This window comes from Peromyscus californicus, unplaced genomic scaffold, assembly GCF_007827085.1.
Source record: "Peromyscus californicus insignis strain IS unplaced genomic scaffold, ASM782708v3 Scaffold_18__1_contigs__length_77618521, whole genome shotgun sequence".
NCBI lineage: Eukaryota > Metazoa > Chordata > Mammalia > Rodentia > Cricetidae > Peromyscus > Peromyscus californicus.
In genome coordinates, this window is record NW_026294480.1 from 54,574,524 (window position 1) to 54,591,480 (window position 16,957).

Sequence of the window (16,957 nt, forward strand, 5' to 3'; positions counted from 1 at the left end):
TGGTTTACTTCATCTCAATTGTGTAACATCTGAGAACCAAGTATTTTTTTAAAAGATTTTGAGGGAATAAATCCTTTTACACAAACTAATTAATACTCAACCAGTCCCTCCTCCCTTCCAATTAACTTCATTTATTCCCAAAGTACTATTTAGGTGAATTCATATTAATTGCTTAATAGGTCTTATAACTGTCATTAATAGCTAATCTTTCCGATTAGTTTTAGAGTTATTTATGTGTATGAGTGTTTTGCTGATGTGTATCTCAACACTATGTGTGTGCCTGGTGTCTGAGGAGGTCAGAAGAGGACATTGGATCCCTTGGAACTGGAATTATGAATAGTTATGATCTACTATGTGGGTTCAGGAATAGAACACAGGTCCTCTGCAAAAATAAGGGCTCTTACCCACTGAACCATCTCTCCAGCCCCTAATCTTTTAGATTTTTAACAATATTTTTTTTTAAACTCCAGCATTGTAAAATTCAGTTACCACAATCCTGATGTATACAAGTCCCTACTCTACAATGCAATCTGTTAAGTACAAAAATATGACCTGTTTGTATTTTCCTTGCAGACACACCAAACAGCTCTGGAGAAAGGTTTACATTAAATTGTCTTTCTCAGGAACATATTTTCTCTTAGAAACCACCTTTCCAAGAACACTACTCTATCCACTTCTATTAAGTTAACATTATAAAATGTTGATATGTATATTTTGGTGTTTTTTTGAGACAAGGTTTCTCTGTGTGCTCTTTGCTGTCCTGGAACTCTCTCTGAAGACCAGCCTGTCCTGGAACTCAGCAGTCGGCCTGCTTCTGCCTCCCAAGTGCTGGGATTAAAGGTGTGTGCTACCACGCCCGGCCATGTTTTAATTATTTTAAATACTTTCCCTTTCTATGCTCAACTTTCTAATAATAAAAATCGGCGGTGGTGGCGCACGCCTTTAATCCCAGCACTCGGGAGGCAGAGCCAGGCGGATCTCTGTGAGTTTGAGGCCAGCCTGGGCTACCAAGTGAGTTCCAGGAAAGGCGCAAAGCTACACTGAGAAACCCTGTCTCGAAAAACAAAAAAAAAAAAAAAAAAAAAAAAAAAAATCATCTTTTAGTCTCAAACTTCGAGTTAAACTAATTGTAATACTAATGAGTATTACAAGAGAAGATTCTTAAGTTCTCAATAAATAAGCTGTCTTAAATATTTAGCATTTCCTAGAATTAGGTACTATAATTTTATATATAAAGTGATGAAGAGCAACCAATAACTGCCTAAACAAAAAGTCTGTGACACTAAGTACTGATGTGAGGATAATTCTCACTGGCAACTTCACCTTAGGAAATAAGGAGCACCTTGCTGTGCACACTTACAATATTCATACAGAGTAAATTTGTGCAAAAATAATCGGGTGGGGGAAGGAGAACAATTTGTATCTATTCATTCCCATCATGGCAACCGGGTTTAAAAATGTCTCCCTCTCCCATTTTAAAACATTTTTCAGCTTGACATGACAGTACTTTTCTCACGGTGGCTGTCTCAGGCGAGGAGAGCTCATTATTTCCAAGCTCAAGAAACTAGTTTTATATTAGACACATACCGAGAGAGGTCGACTGAATTTTCTAAATCATTGGATTGGGTTTATCTAGTGCTAGATCGGCACATCTCCTTAGCCCGTCTGGTACCAAGCGGGCAGCGGTCCGCCCACATCCATCTGCCTCCCTCGTACCGGGGGAAGCTGCCACTGTTCGGCTGTGGGCTAAGCGGCCTGTTTGGCTCGGGGGCTCGGCTGTCACTCGGGGGCTAGAGCGGGGGACACGAGTGTGGCCGGGGCACGTTCCCCTCCAGGAAGGTCCCTCCCTGCATCTAGGCATTCATACTCCCAGGCCGGGCTGCGGCGGCCGCGGCAGCGACCGAGCCCTAAGGCTGGGCCTGCGGGGCCGCGAGGTGGGCGCGGGATCGAGACCGCGGGGTCCGGGCTCGGGGAAACCGCTGCCGTGCGCCGCCCGACGCAGGCCGGCAAGGCCCAGGCCGCAGGGTTCCCAGCCCCGCCGCCGTTGCCAAGGCGACCGCCGCCGAAGATTCCCGCGCCGGGCTCCGCCCCCCGGCCAATCGGACCGGCGCTCGCCCGAGCCCAGATTCTCTTTGTTCCGCAGCCATTTCAGGCCCCGGACGGGAGGCAGCGCCGCTTCGGCAGAAGGCCCGAGCGCCGGAGGCCTCTGGGATGGTGTGGGACCGGGTAGGTGGCGTGAGGGTGCGTGGCCGGGGCGGAGGGGCGGAAGCGGCCGAGCGAGCTCCGACCCGCCGCCGTGCCGAGGGGGACCGCGCTCGGCTGCCGGCTCCGCTGGACCCGGCCCGGCCGTTTGGAGCCCGCCGGCGACGGCGCGGTTCTAAGCCCAACAGCTGCCGCCCCGGGCGCCCTGCGGGACCCGGACGGAGCGGGCGGCGCCCCGGGGGGAGGGCGGGAGGTCGGCCCTAGGGCGTGAGGGCAGCTGCCGGGGCGGGCTGGTGCGGTGCCTGTCAGGCCGCACCGTGCTAGGGCCCGAGGTCGCCGGTCTTTGTCCCGGAGCTCACACAACCTCGGTTTCTGCAGCCAGCTGATCCGTCTCCCCCGCGAGGGCCTGCTGGCCCCGCGACGTGTTTCCATCATTTTAATGTTTGTGACTACGGGTTTTGCTTAGGTTTGTGGGTTTTGCACGTCTCCCCCTTGTCCTGTCCGTACACGCCGCAGGGAACGGCCGCCGAGGAACAGACCCGCCGCCGCGATCAAACTGGTTTTAGAAAGGCTTTCTTCCTCTTAGAAATGATCTCGCGTTGTTTAAAAAATTTTTTTTTAAATCACGTGGGTTTTGCAGGGATTGTTTACAGTTTCACTTTGTTATGCCAGTCGCAAATCGGCTGCTGTAACTGTAGAAACGAAGTTGGAGGCTGTCCACCAATTGGGAAGGTTGTATGAAGAAGCTTAGTTTGTCCTGCTGTTAACCAGTAATGGCTTCAATGACTAGTAAGCCGTGCTTTTCCCCCTGAAGAAAAGATGCTTCTTAAGTGCAAAATGTTTGGTAAAATCAGTGTTTGGAACTGACTTGTCTGGAATATGCCCATTCAGATGTGTTCATCTTTAGGATACCAAAAGTACCTGCTGGATTTTAAGCCTCCCTATCGAATCTTTCATTTAAAAGTGAAAGGAAAGTGTCCTTAATGAAGTAGCGGAGGATTTGGGCTTTGGGGAGGGGTTATGGTTTCTATCGTCCCCTTACCCTGCGTCCCAGTTGTTCTAGAGAATGGCTGTCCCAGGTGAAAACTTGGAACTGCAAAGGGAAAATACTAGTTGAGAGGTTCGGATTTCCTTTAAAATCCTTGACACATGGGTGTGGGTGAGCAGTGGTTTGGCAATACTGTTTTCACTTGAGTCAGTATAAGCCTATTGCGGTCTGCGTGTTTCGTTTTCCTTTTCTGGAAAGGGGCCTCTGCCTTCCAACAGCCTTCATGTACTTCCATCATCACCCGAGTCAGGACACGGAATTCCTCCCACCGAAAGACCTGTAACAAATAGTTTTTGTACTTCTACCTCCATTCCTAAAAGCCTTTTGTCGTTACATAATATGAGCAGAATAGATTTTTGGGTAAAAAAAATACATCCTAGCTGTGACTCTTTCCAGTATCAATATTTGTTATATTCATTGTTTTCATGACTGATTTTTCCCTTACTAATTAATATAATGTTAAAGTGATTGTGTGCATTCAGTTTTCTTAAAAACTAAATGGATTGTGTTGAGATGTGAACAAGTAATATTTAGAGCAGTTTCTTGTATTTGTTAACCATATTGGGTTTTGCAAACATTTTTTTAGGAAATGAGGTTATAAGGAAGCCAAATGAAGTTAGACATGAAGTGAATTTAACCAGAAGTGAGGAACCCAGCAATGGTGGGGACTGCTTTTCTTTGCCAGGTATAAAGAATGTGGTTCACAGGGCCCTGGTGGTGCTCATCCCCATTCCCAGCACTTGGGAGGCAGAGGCAGGTGGCTTGCTGAGTTCTAGGACAGCCAGGGCTACACAGAAAAACCCTGTCTCAAAAAAAAAAAAGTGGTAGATGGGTTCCAGAAAGACTTAATCCCTTCTCCCTCTCTTCCCCCCTTCCCCACACTGGCTTACTTGCAAAGCCTGAGAAAGCTGAACTCATGTGAGTAACTGATGAGGTTTTCAAAATCATGGAGGACGGTGCCCTTTCAAAATAGAAAGGGTTGGAGTGAGTGCAGTTTTCAGAAGATGAGGTTTTACTCAGCAGTTGTTAGCAAGGGTCTGGCAGGTCAGAGAGGGAGTGGGTTGTCAGAGTGGGTAGTTTGTGATGGAGCAGGTAGAGCTTAGTGAAGAGAAGTTCTAAGAGGGACTTTGATTGGGTGGTTCTGAGACTTATAGTAGTGTTCTTGAAAGTATTCAGTTGGAGTAATAAGTAAGAATGTTAGCTTTTAATCATCTCCATGATCAAATGAAATATTGAAACAGGAAATGAGGGTGGAGATTTGTCTTGGAATTTTTTGTTTGGTTTTGTTTGTCTTTTGAGACAAGGTCTCACTGTGTTGCCTTGGCTATCCTGGAACTCACTTTGTAGACCAAGCTGGCCTCAAACCCATAGAGATCCACCAACCACCTCTGCTCCTACCTCCTAATCCCCAGTGCTGGGATTAAAAGCGCGCTCCATCACACGTGGCTGCCTTCAAATTTTTCCATACCAGATAATATGGATACGTTTTCTACCAGAGAGGTGGCCACATTTGATTTCCAAAAGACAGTCAATGACTATGGAACTCCTCACTCAGCACCCAAAAGAAACGTTGCTGTTTTGTGAAGAGCATACGGTTTGAATCGATGGGTTCCTTTCTAATGATTTGCTCTATGACCTAAGATAAAGCTGTCCTGTGTGGTGGGGACATCAGGAGCAGACACTTCAAGCCAGGTCCTTTGTAATTATCAGTGTAACTTGAAGCAAGTTACAGTGTCTCAATGTTTTGTCTGATTACGTTTGTTTGGAGAACTAAATGAGTTAGGAGAGTAAGCTGTCTTAACCTAGCCTACATGGAGTGAGTGCTCCACGGATCTCCGATGTCTTCATCATTGTCATTACTGTGGGTGATTATTTTAGAAAACTAAGAAATAAACACAGTCTCAGGACCGTATAACGATTTCTATAAGCCCTTTGGTATATTTCCTTACAAAATGGGTTTTTGCTTTTGTTTTCCTACAATTGAGATTTTATTACATAAGTAATTTTCTGCTTTTTTAAAACAAAACAAAAAAACACCTGGTATAAACATTTCTTAAGCTATTTTGTTATTTTGTCTGTTTTTTTAATGATTATATAATGTTTGTGTGAATTTCTCCTAAAGTGTTTCTAATCTCTTATAGTTAGTTATATAAGAAACACTGCAATGAACATCTTTGTGCATAAAACAATTACTGCATTTTCTGTTTCATTATGATACTGAGTGTCATCCCAAGTTCTGAATCCATATTGCCAAACAGCTTTTGCTTAAAGCAAGTGTTTTCATGGTAGTTTTTTGAGACAGGGTCCATCACTGTAGCTCTGGCCATCTTGAAACATCCTATGTAGATCAGGCTGGCTTCAAACTCACAGAGATCTGCCTGCCTCTGCTTTCTGAGTGCTGGGATTAATGGTGTGGGCTACTATGCCTGGCTCTTGGTGGTGTTTTGGTTATATTGTGGCTGTTTGTGTGAGTGCTGCTGGGGATTGAACTCATGACCTCATTCTACACATATTGAAAAAGGATTAAGTTATGCAGGCGGGCCTTGAACTCACTCCAGTCCAGGAAGCCCTTAATCTTAATCCTTTTGCCTTAGCATGTGCTTATAAATCTCTACTATTAGGCCTGCTGGCTTGTTTGCTTTGTTTTAAGACAATTTCTCTTTGTTGCTCAGGTTTAGCCTGTTTGTATCCTTCTGACACCATTATCCTAGTGCTAAGATAATAGATGTTCACTACTGTGCTAGGCTTGCTTGAGGGAATTTAATAACGGTCCTAAAATAAATAGAAGCAACATAACATTAATGCACCTACTGATGTGAGAGAAAGGGGAAGAAAGACTTTATGAGTACTTTTTTCCACTGTAGTATGTCAGGAGTTACCTGTAGACATCTGGTATAGAGTACTTCTTTTCCATAATTCTCATCATCATAGTCCTGTTTCATACATGGAAATTACTTCCCTTTAATTGATGGGAGGAGATGAATACACATTTGCCCAAGGGCTAGATGTACAAGCCTGACCCTGAATCTAGGTCTGCCTAAGTAAAAGATGATATTATTTGTACATTTCTATGTAATAGGTATTTTCAAAATGTTATATATGTAACTGCCTGTAGACCATAGGCCACACTGTTAAAATAGTTAGCTGAGTTGGAAGTAATGAATGGTTAAGTTACAAAATTAAACCAGACAGAGCTTAACTTTCCACATTTTAGAAAATGAAAAAAAAAAAATCTTTGCCTGGCTGAAATACAGTATCGATGGATATATAGGGAGGTGTGTAGATCCGTAGGTATCTGAAGTGTAAAATGAAGGCGGCAAGCATATGTGGGCTCAGCATTCCTACTAATGGTCTCAAACAGATGGGAAAGGGGAAAACCAAAGAAATCACAAAGTTGATTAAATTTAGTGACTAAGAGAAGTTTAAAGGCCCATTAAGTAATTGGATTGAAAAATGCACTTGATGAAGCCCACTACTGGTGAAATAAATGAAAGTTTTAATGGAGAAATAAGCCAGAAAGACTAGAGCTGTTTAACATAAAAAGAATAGAAGACTTTATGCTGGAAGTGAAAGGAACAACCCCCCCTCCACACACACACACACACACACACACACACACACACACACACACACACGTGCGCTCAGTTGCGTTTTTATAGCTGATTAAAACATAGTAAAATAGTGACGTTACATCCCCTTTATTCCAGGTGCACAGATCACTCCCACTGACACGGGTCCTTTCTATCATTTTGTCTTTACTAACGAAAGAAACTATAGGAGAGAAATAATTGACTAGTCCAAATTCATGTAGCATTTGTGCAAACAAATGCGTAGTAATAGATGGTGCCAACCAAATCTTAAAAAATGAACATGAAGTTACAGAGCCACTATCATTCATGTTTCCATTAGGAATTAACATTTTTTTTTTTTTTTTGAGAAATACCTGAGCTGAGGAGATGGTTCATTGGGTCAGGTGCTTGCCACGAAAGTGTGAGGGGCTGGGCTTGGATCCCAGAACACACGTAAAGCCCGGTGTGGTAGCCTGCATCTGTAATCACCTCTCCCTCCAGAGACAAGGGAGGCAGAGATGGAGACGGCCAGAAGCTTGTTGGCCAGCCTAGTGTCCTCAGCAGTGAGCAAGTAGAAGGGGAGGGCTGACACACAGGGGTGTCCTCTGATCTTCACACCTGCCCCACCCCAATATTTAAAAAGAGAAGGAAAAATACCTAATAAACTAAAACTGTTTGGCTAGAACATAGGAGAACACGCAAGTTTTAGAAGTCAGTTAATGCAGTCAGCCCTTAGAAGTAGGCTCCCTGGGCTGTGTGCCATTGCTCAGGTCTAGGACTGGCGTTGTATGTAGTGTGGAGAACTGTGTAAATGGAGAAGTGCCACAGCAGTTACAGGGTTTCAGGTTTTATGACAGAAGCCTGTGCTGGCCTCAGGACGACTGGTAGAGTCCATGGAGAGTGGAGGAGGGCCCATTTCATTGAGTACACAAGAGGTGAGAACCTGCCACCACTGGGCAGGTCAGGGACCTGAATGCATAGGGCCAGGCCCGCACTCTTCTGTACATGGGTAGACTATAGATGTTTTCTACTCTGTGGCCTATACCAGCCTGGGCATTGCCGTGCAAAGCAGCTCCAGACATGAAGCTACTAACTGGTGTGGCCAGATTTGCCTCAAGGATTTTAATTGGACAACTGGTCCATTTGGACCCAGGTCTTGAATTGCACTAGAAAGAATGAAATTTTAAAATGAAAAATGTGGGTGGGCGGTGGTGGCGCACGCCTTTAATCCCAGCACTCGGGAGGCAGAGGCAGATGGATCTCTGTGAGTTCAAGGCCAGCCTGGTCTACAGAGTGAGTTCCAGGAAAGGCGCAAAGCTACACAGAGAAACCCTGTCTCGGAAAAAAAAAAAAAAAAAAAAAAAAAAAAAGAAAGAAAGAAAAATGCTCATTACTTGTGTAAATCATCAAGAACAGAATGGGTTTTTTTAAATTATGAAATACTTAAAAAGGAAAACAATTCAATTCCTTTTCTTTTTCTTTCTTTCTTCTTCCTCCCTCCCTCTCTACCTTCCTTTTCCCTGTCTCTTTTTTTTCTCTCTCTGTGTGGCTCTGGCTTTCCTAGAACTAACTATATAGACCAGGCTGGCCTCGAACTCACAGAGATCCTCCTGCTCCTGCATCCCGGAGCGCTGGATTAAAGGTGTGTGCCACCCTACCTTTCACAAGTCAGTTTTTTAGGGGAGGAAACAGAGCTGTGTCTGTGAGCAGGGTGCTGTCTTACTAAAAGGCGGTAAAGTCCCCATCATACTGGCAGAAGAGCGCACAGCGTCTGCAGAAGGCGTCTAGCAGAATTCACACACGGCTAAATCAGCACAGGTATTTTATTTCTTTGTTTACTTAGGTATTTTTAGGCAGGGTCTTACTGTGTAACCCAGGTCCCAGCCTCAAACACCAGCACATGCCAGAGTGCTGGCATTAAAGGCGTGTGCTACCACACCCGAAGCAGGTATTCTAAAGTGAGGCCAATTTTGCCCTAGACTTCCATTTTAACAGGGTGGGTAGTCAGGTGTTGGGACAGCTTTGTCAGTAACTGCAGAACCTCCAGGTCCCTTGTCTCCCTTTGTCTTTTGCATTCCATTCATAAAACTGTAACACAGCCCCACCCACCTCCCCATCCTAACTCTTCTTACCCTTACATTATGCCTTCTTTTTTTTTTTTTTTTTTTTTGGTTTTTCGAGACTGGGTTTCTCTGTGTAGTTTTGCGCCTTTCCTGGAACTCACTTTGTAGCCCAGGCTGGCCTCGAACTCACAGAGATCCACCTGCCTGTGCCTCCCGAGTGCTGAGATTAAAGGCGTGTGCCACCCTTCTGGGACTTACTGTATCTGCCAAAAAAAAAAAAAGTTTTAGCATATTCATATTTCTAAGTGTTATTTCTTTTACTTTATGTGTATGAGTGCTTTGCTTGCATGTATGTATGTGCACGGTACAGGCCTGGTGCCTGAGAGTCAGAAGAGGACTTCAGATCCCTGGAACCAGAGTTAGGGATCGTGTGAGTGACCTTGTATGTCCTCTGCGAGAGCAGCAAATGCTCCTAACCACTGAGCCATCTCCCCAGCCCCCCTCTCAACATACTCTTTTAAAAAATTTTTTCCTAGATTTATTTATTTTATCATTTTATGTGTGTGAGTATTTTGCCTGCATGTATGTATGTGCATGCCCAGCGGAGTAACAGAAGGTTGTGATCCGCCATGTGGGTGCTGGGAATCGAACCTGGGTCCTCTGCGAGAGCAACACAAGCTCCTAAATGCGATGGCAGTTCTCCAGCCCCTCGGTATATTCAGAAACATTCCCTTCTCTCCTTTCACTGTCGCCCTGTCCTACTGTCCACTTCCCTGTCTCCCTCATTTTTCAGGGTTTCCGGTGTATCTCAGGCTGGTCGCAGACTCAGTGCCACTTCTGCCTCTGTGTGCCACCATGCCTGGTGTTTGTTTCCTGTCTTGCTGGGAACCTGACTCTTTTATTGTAGAGACGTTCCTGCGTTAGTTGGTGGATTTTGCATATCTTCCATAATGTTTTCTAGAAGTGGGAACAGCATCTGGGAGTCCGTTTCTGCTTTTAGGCTCCTCCCTCCATGAAGGCCTACATACCTGTTTAGTGCTGCCTGTTTTTTTGTGTGAAGTTGACAGAAGTACAATGGGTTGTTTTAGTAGCCTGGTGCCTCTTCCAGAGTCTTTTTACCTACATCGGATCAGCCAGTATGTGCACTTGAGTAGTTACTGGCCTCTGACCACCACAACCTGGCTTTGTAGTTGACCCCTAGGCCCTCACCCCTGCCCGCTGCTGGCCCCAGTGTGCTCTCCGACACCTGTCACTGCCTCCCTGCCAATGCTGTCTTGTTTTCACTCTTTTCCATTGGAGTTCACTCAGCTTAAATTCCATGGTTAGCCATTTGAACCGCTCCTTTGGATCCCTTCCCTGTTCTTGGCTTGTTTGGCAGGACCAGGGTCCTAAGTTGTGTGCTTGTGCATTTTGTTCACACGCAACCTCACATGACCACAAATCTCAGTTAGGTTGTGTGTGATGCCTGGTGTTCCTCCTTGATTTCCTGCTCCTAAATGAGTAAGTAGTTCATGACTTCTCTTTTTACCCATCCTCACTCTGAGCCCAGCACCTTGCTTCCTGCTTTCCTAAGACAACTGAAGTAACGTGAAGAGAATTTCCACAGACTCCTGCCATCACCATGATCCTCCAGCATCAGTGTTAGTGTGTCCCGTCTCCTGCCTGTGACCTCAGAGTACCCATTGTTGTCTGCCTTTGTGATAGATCCGTCATCTTTTGTTTGCTCAAGAACATATAGCTTTAGCTTCTCTCCTATAGCATATATTTTGTTCTTTTTTTTTTTTTTTTTTGGAAACAGGGTCTTTTTTTTTTTTTTTCCGAGACAGGGTTTTTCTGTGTAGCTTTGCTCCTTTCCTGGAACTCACTTGGTAGCCCAGGCTGGCCTCGAACTCACAGAGATCCACCTGCCTTTGCCTCCCGAGTGCTGGGATTAAAGGCGTGCGCCACCACCGCCCGGCTAGAAACAGGGTCTTAGTGTAGTCCCCTGGCTAGCCTGGAACTCACTGTGTAGACCAGGCTGACCCTGAACTCACAGAGATCTTTCTGCCTCTGCCTCCCACCCAACTGCTTGGATTAAAAGTGTGCACCACTATGTCTGGGCCATTTTATTTTCATTAGGGAATCATTTCTCTTAGAAAACAGATGTGTGATTGAAGTCATCTCTCAGTGTTCCTGAAGCATTGTTTCCAGGACACCCCTCCTCCCCCACCAGGATACCAGAGTTCACAGATACACAAATCTCTTTTATGATGTGGCAAAGTATTTGCATAGGACCTACACATACACTCCCATATTCTTTTAACTATCCTTAGATGACTTATAATACTGTATGTAAATCCTGTGTAAATGGCCGTTACACTTACTGTATTGTTTAGGAAATAAGAAAAGTCTGTGTTATGTTTAGTGGACACAGGTTTTATTTGCCCTCGCGTCTTCGGTCAGTCTTGGTTGAGTCCATGAATGGAGATCTCTTGTGTACAGAGGGACAACTGTGTTTCTCTCTTCGTCAGAACTTGACCCACTTCAACATTGCTTCTCCGATTTCATTTCCTTGTGGTAGGTCCTTCAGCAGAATTGTCTACACTTGCTATTACCAAATTTGTTCCTCCGACATTCTACCCATCTCTCTGCAGTCGGGTCTCTGCCTCCGCCAGGTTAGCCAGTGGCTCCTTTGGTATGCCTGTGGTGTTTTCCCTCAGTCTCAAGTGTGTGGGCTTTTGTCTCAGCCGTTTCCTCCCCTGCATCTTGAAACCCTGGCTTCTTTGCTTTCCAGGTACCACACTCCTCGGTACTCAGTGCCCAGGTACCACACTCCTCGGTACTCAGTGCCCGGTGCTTGCTCTGTGATTCTTCCCTGCCTTTCTTCTCACCGACGTCTACTGCCAAGAAGTTATGGGGCAGGCCCCACTTCTCCATCCGCATTTCTTCTGTCTAGTCTCATGGTTGGAAATGTCTCCTAACTATCAACAATGCCCAAATACATGTCTTTAGCTTCTGTTCTGTTCATGTAACTGTCTGTTCATCATATCTGCCTCAGTGTCTAAGGACAGCTGTTAAACTCAGCACGTTCAAGCTCAGCTCCTAAGCTTTCTGCCCAATGCTGCTCTCCATGGACTTCCTTTTTTTTTTTTTTTTTTTTAAATAGTAACTGCATCTTCTGAAATTTTGATGTTATTCTGGACTTCACTTTTTTCTTTTCTTCTTCAAATCTATTCTTTTAGGTCATTCTGTTTTCTGAATCTTCACAATACCATGGACGATCTACCCATGCTTCCTCCCATCAGCCTGGTCCCAGCCACTGCCACTGTAACCTGCTCACTGACTGCCGTGTGTTACCTCGTGGTCTGCCTGTTCTTCCTGGGCTCTCCTGGCTGTTTTCCAGTTCATTAGCAAAGGAAGGCTGCTGTAAATCCTTACTGCCCTTGCTACTTCTCCATGGTATCTGTGGTAGCTTCTGCTGTGGTCTGAAAAATAGGGACTTCAGAGGTTAAATTAGGCGAGTCAGGTCTTCATGAATAGACATAGTGCCCATTATAAAAGAGGCCTGACAGAAAGGTGCCTCTTGTCCCTTTGAGGATACAGCAAAAAAGAGCTGTCTGTGAGCCAGAAAGAAGGCCCTGATGAGATTCCAGCTGTACCTTGATCGTGGACTTCCCTGCTGAGAGATTGCTACTGTTTTTAAGTTAGCTAATTTAGGATATTTTGTTACAGCAGCCTGTACATACTTAAACATTTCTGACCGACTCTCAGAGCAAAGCTAGTCCTCACACTGACCTGTGAAGTTCTGCCTGGTCTGCTCGACCCGTTCCTTTTTCTTCCCCTTACACCCTTGGCTTCACTTCCTACAGCCACTTTCCCTCCATCCCGCCTGTTAGGTCTCCAGTGTCTGCAGCCTCTCAAATACCCGCTTGGCTGGGTGACTTCACCCCAAGGCTTTGTTCAGATCTTTCTAAAGGGTTGTAAAACAAAGAGCATTCAAGGCATATGGGGCCTGTGATGGCCTACAGTTTTTTTGTTTTCTTGATATTGATGGTAGTTCTATTTTCGGATGTGCTGGGGAGTGAACCCAGGGTCTTGCACATGATAGGTAAGCAAGCATTCTGTCACTGAGCTATGGTCCCAGCCCTTAAATTGCTCTGTCCCTTTCCAGGCTGCTTATAAAATACATGGCTGTAGGAATCCTAGAATGTACCTAGTAGAATAGCTAAGTGAACAGGTGGCTTGCAGTGATTCAAAACTGTTAATAGGTTAAGTGTTTATCGATGAAATATACTGTATCATCAATCTATATCCAATGACTGGGAAACCTAACGCACGCTTTGAATGATTTGTTAGAGAGCAGAAATAAAGTGCTTCATTATTTCTACATATTTAGATGCACAGAAAAGAACTTTACAAGGATAATACAAAAGCACATCCCAGAGTACTTCTAGGAAGGGAACCAGGTTACGATGGTTTTAGGGAGTTTGAATTTCATATTGTCGTCTTTTCCTGACAGTGAAAAGAGTCACAGTAATTTTTCATCCCAGGCTTTTTTTAATGAAGTAAAAGGGAAATAATGAAATAGAGACTTTAAAGAATGAAGCAGTGAGAAGAAATAGATTAATAGGCTGGAGAGGAGGGCTGAGGACATTGTCTTCTAAAATGTCACAGTGGTCAGAAATCTGACCGAGAGAAGGAGGAGCCAGCGTGGCAAGGGAACCACAAGAGAACCGATGTGACTAAAACATGGCGAACAAGGTGGACCGTAATGCCCTTGGAGAAGTACAGCCCAGGTTAGATAACCGCTTTGAAGGCTATGATATATGATAGGAGTATAAGCCCGTTCATGACTAAGTACAGGCTTCACCAGGTCATCATTACTGCTTTATCTCAAGCAGCTATACGGGAGCAAAACGGAGGCCTGGAAATTCCTGTAGCAGGTCATGTTCTTAGAAAGCACCATGTCTGGACCTCTCTGGTGGAGGACTGGGCAGTCTGATTCCGAGCACATTTGAAGGTATATTTAGACAGCATTGGGGGGATTTTAGATGTGGGACCAACAGAAAATCCAGGATGACCTTTTACTGTTTTTATCTGAACAACTGGGTGAAAACTAGTGACATTTAGTGATAATAGACCGAGTGGGAGTAGACTTGAATGGGTTGGAGAAGGAAATCAAGAGTTCTTTCTCAGTCTGGTTTAGAGTGGTAGGTCTCATAGGCAGATTGCAAGGTCCAAGACATTGGAGCTACAAGACTGTCCAAAAAGTGCTGCATATGAGATGCCTGTCTAACAGACAAATGGGTATGTCTTACATTGGATATTGGAGTCTAGAATTCAGGGTGCTACTTAATGACACAGACTGCATGGATTTAATGGACATGGAGCAAAGAAGACAACCTACCATGTTTAAGGGTAGTGAGTCATCAAAGGACACTAGCAGGGCAGCCAGCAAGGTAAAAGGGAAACCATGGGGATGTGACGCCACAACTCAGGGAGAACATGGTCACTTCTGTTCTGCACTGTGCTGGAAGGGAGCCAGGAAATCACCCAGGATTCTGTCTCTGGAGTGGAGTAAAGAAGTGAGGATGACACTAGGTCACCTTGGAGCGTTTCTGCAAATAGAAGGGAGTAGGAAACTTGGGTATGCGTACGGGTGGGCAGTCTTTGTAGTGTTAGATATTGCATGGAGGAATTTTAAATGCACAGGAAAGTTGGTTGCTTATTCCAGTAATATCCTGTACACCATTTGTGGTTTTTCTCCTGTCGATACACAGTCCAGTCCAGATGTTTGTGTTATAGTTAACTGTTAGCACTTTTTTAGACAAGAGGAGTTTTTTTCTTCTCTTGTTTTGTTTTAAGACAGAACTTTGAGCCAGATGGTGATGACGCATGCCTTTAATCCCAGTACTTGGGAAGCAGAGGCAGGCAGATCTCTCAGTTCAAGGCCAGCCTGGTCTACAGAGCTAGTTCCAGGACAGCCAGGGCTACATAGAGAAACCCTGTCTCAAAAAACCAAAAGGACAGACAGACAGACAGACAGACAGAACTTTGGCATTTTACTCTAAAACAACCCCCATGAGATGTAGGTAGTACTATTAGCTGTCTCATTTTATTCTTAGACTTAATTCTGCAGTCATTATTTTACTATGACTGATAAGTGATAGAGTCAGAACTCAGAGCCAAGCAGAGGGAGTGCAGTGTGTGTTTGAGCCCTGTACCACAATCCTCTCAGACAGTACATAGAAAAAGATGAAAGTCGTCATTGCAAGTGGACAAGGAAGTCAAATGTGTAGATCAAAGTCAGTGATACTTTAAAAATCTCTAGATCAGGACCTGGAGAAATGGCTCAGTGGTTGAGAGCACTGGCTGCTGTTGTAGAGGACCAGCATGAGTGGGAACTCACATCCAGAGGTAACTTTAGTTTCAGGATATCTGACACCCTCTCTGACCTCTGTGGGCACCAGGCATGCATAGACATACATGCAGCCAGAGCTCCCATATAAATAAATAAAATAAAATAATAAAATTTACAACATTTCTAGGCCGTTAGTGTATTGCTTCTGTTTTTAACTTTTTAAAAGATGTATCATTTTTGTTATGTATATGAGTGTTTTACCTGCATTATGTATATTCACTGTGCGTGCCTAGTGCCTACAGAGGTCAGAAGAGGGTGTCCGATCTCCTGGAATTGGAGTTATGGAAGAGTTCTCTGCAAGAGCAGAGCTAAGTGCTCTTCACCTCTGAGCCATTGCTCCAGCACAGTGCTTCTGATAGAAGACCAGTTTATGTCAGTCAGGACAGAAGGAACAGCAAGAAAAGTGAAGGTATTTAAGTTTTGTGTCAGAATATCACATTTTAGCATAAATGATACTTTTCAGTTGTTGATACTAATTGTTTACTTGTTTTTTGTTTGTGTGTGTGTGTGTGTGTGTGTGTGTGTGTGTGTGTGCGCGCGCTCTGTGTAACATGTCCTGGCTGTCTGGGACTGGCTTTGTAGACCAGGCTGGCCTTGAACTTGCAGAGATCCACCTGCCTCTGCCTCCTAGGATTAAAGGTGTGTACCTTTAAAAGGTGTGTACCAAGAAATTTCTGTAAAATAAAATACTTAGATTACTCCTCTTGTGCTAAAAGTCAGTTAGTATAAGAACAAAATTAAAATACTGCGTCTGAGCCAGGCCTGGTGGTGCACACCTTTAATCCCAGCACTCAGGAGGCAGAGACAGGCAGATTCTGAGTTCCAGGCCAGCGTGGGCTATGTAGAGAGAATCTGTGTCTAGAAAAAACAAACAAACAAAAACCAAACCAATAAGCAAAAAACAAATTCGCTCTGTTGCCATTTGTTTGAGCTCCTAAAGTGCTTCTTTTTGTCTTTGAGGCAGGGTCTTACTGTAGAGGCCTGGTTGTCCTGTAACTGTAGACCAAGTTGGCCTCAAATTCACCATGTAGACTAGTCTGTCCTACATTTCACAGAGATCCTCCTGCTTCAGCTTCCCCTGTCTGGGATTAAAACCGTGAGCCACCATGCCCAGCTCAGCATTACTTTTCCTGCTGAGTGTGACTTGTATAAGAAAAGACCCAGCCGGGCGGTGGTGGCGCACGCCTTTAATCCCAGCACTCGGGAGGCAGAGCCAGGAGAATCTTTATGAGTTCGAGTCCAGCCTGGTCTACAAAGTGAGATCCAGGAGAGGCGCAAAGCTACACAGAGAAACCCTGTCTCAAAAAAAAAAAAAAAAAAAAAAAAAAAAAAAAGAAAGGAAGGAAGGAAAGAAAGAAAGAAAGGAAAAGAAAAGACCAAGGCAAGCATAGCCCTGTACCTTTCACAGGAGCCCACGTAGTTTTCAGAAGAACCAAGTTACAGGTAGCTCTCAGTCTTCCCAGAGCATCACTTGCATGACTGAATGAAATAGCAGGTTCTGGAAGGCAGGAGAGACTTGGAGAATTGCAGTAGCTTGAAGAACAGAAATGAGGCCAGTTTGGTGCATGAATTATAACCATGTTCATTATTTACACTAAGCAAAATATTTTACTTCTAGAAGCTGAAAGGAATATGGTGTTTGGTTACTTTTTAGGTAAAGAAATAAGGCACAAGA

The 16,957-nt window shown here is 44.6% G+C and overlaps 1 protein-coding gene across 4 annotated transcripts in view; it reads left to right on the plus strand.

Moving 5' to 3' along the window:
• The first annotated feature begins 2,094 nt into the window (after positions 1–2,094).
• Tnpo1 (transportin 1) overlaps positions 2,095–16,957 on the plus strand; it is an 88,615-nt gene continuing 73,752 nt past the window's right edge. For all 4 annotated transcript variants that reach the window (XR_008219565.1, XM_052743458.1, XM_052743457.1 and 1 more), the window contains exon 1: positions 2,095–2,226. Coding sequence is in view for 3 of the 4 variants with exons in the window: in XM_052743458.1 (XP_052599418.1) it covers positions 2,212–2,226 (15 nt within the window). In the remaining variant the exon portion in view is untranslated. The remainder of the gene's footprint in view (positions 2,227–16,957) is intronic.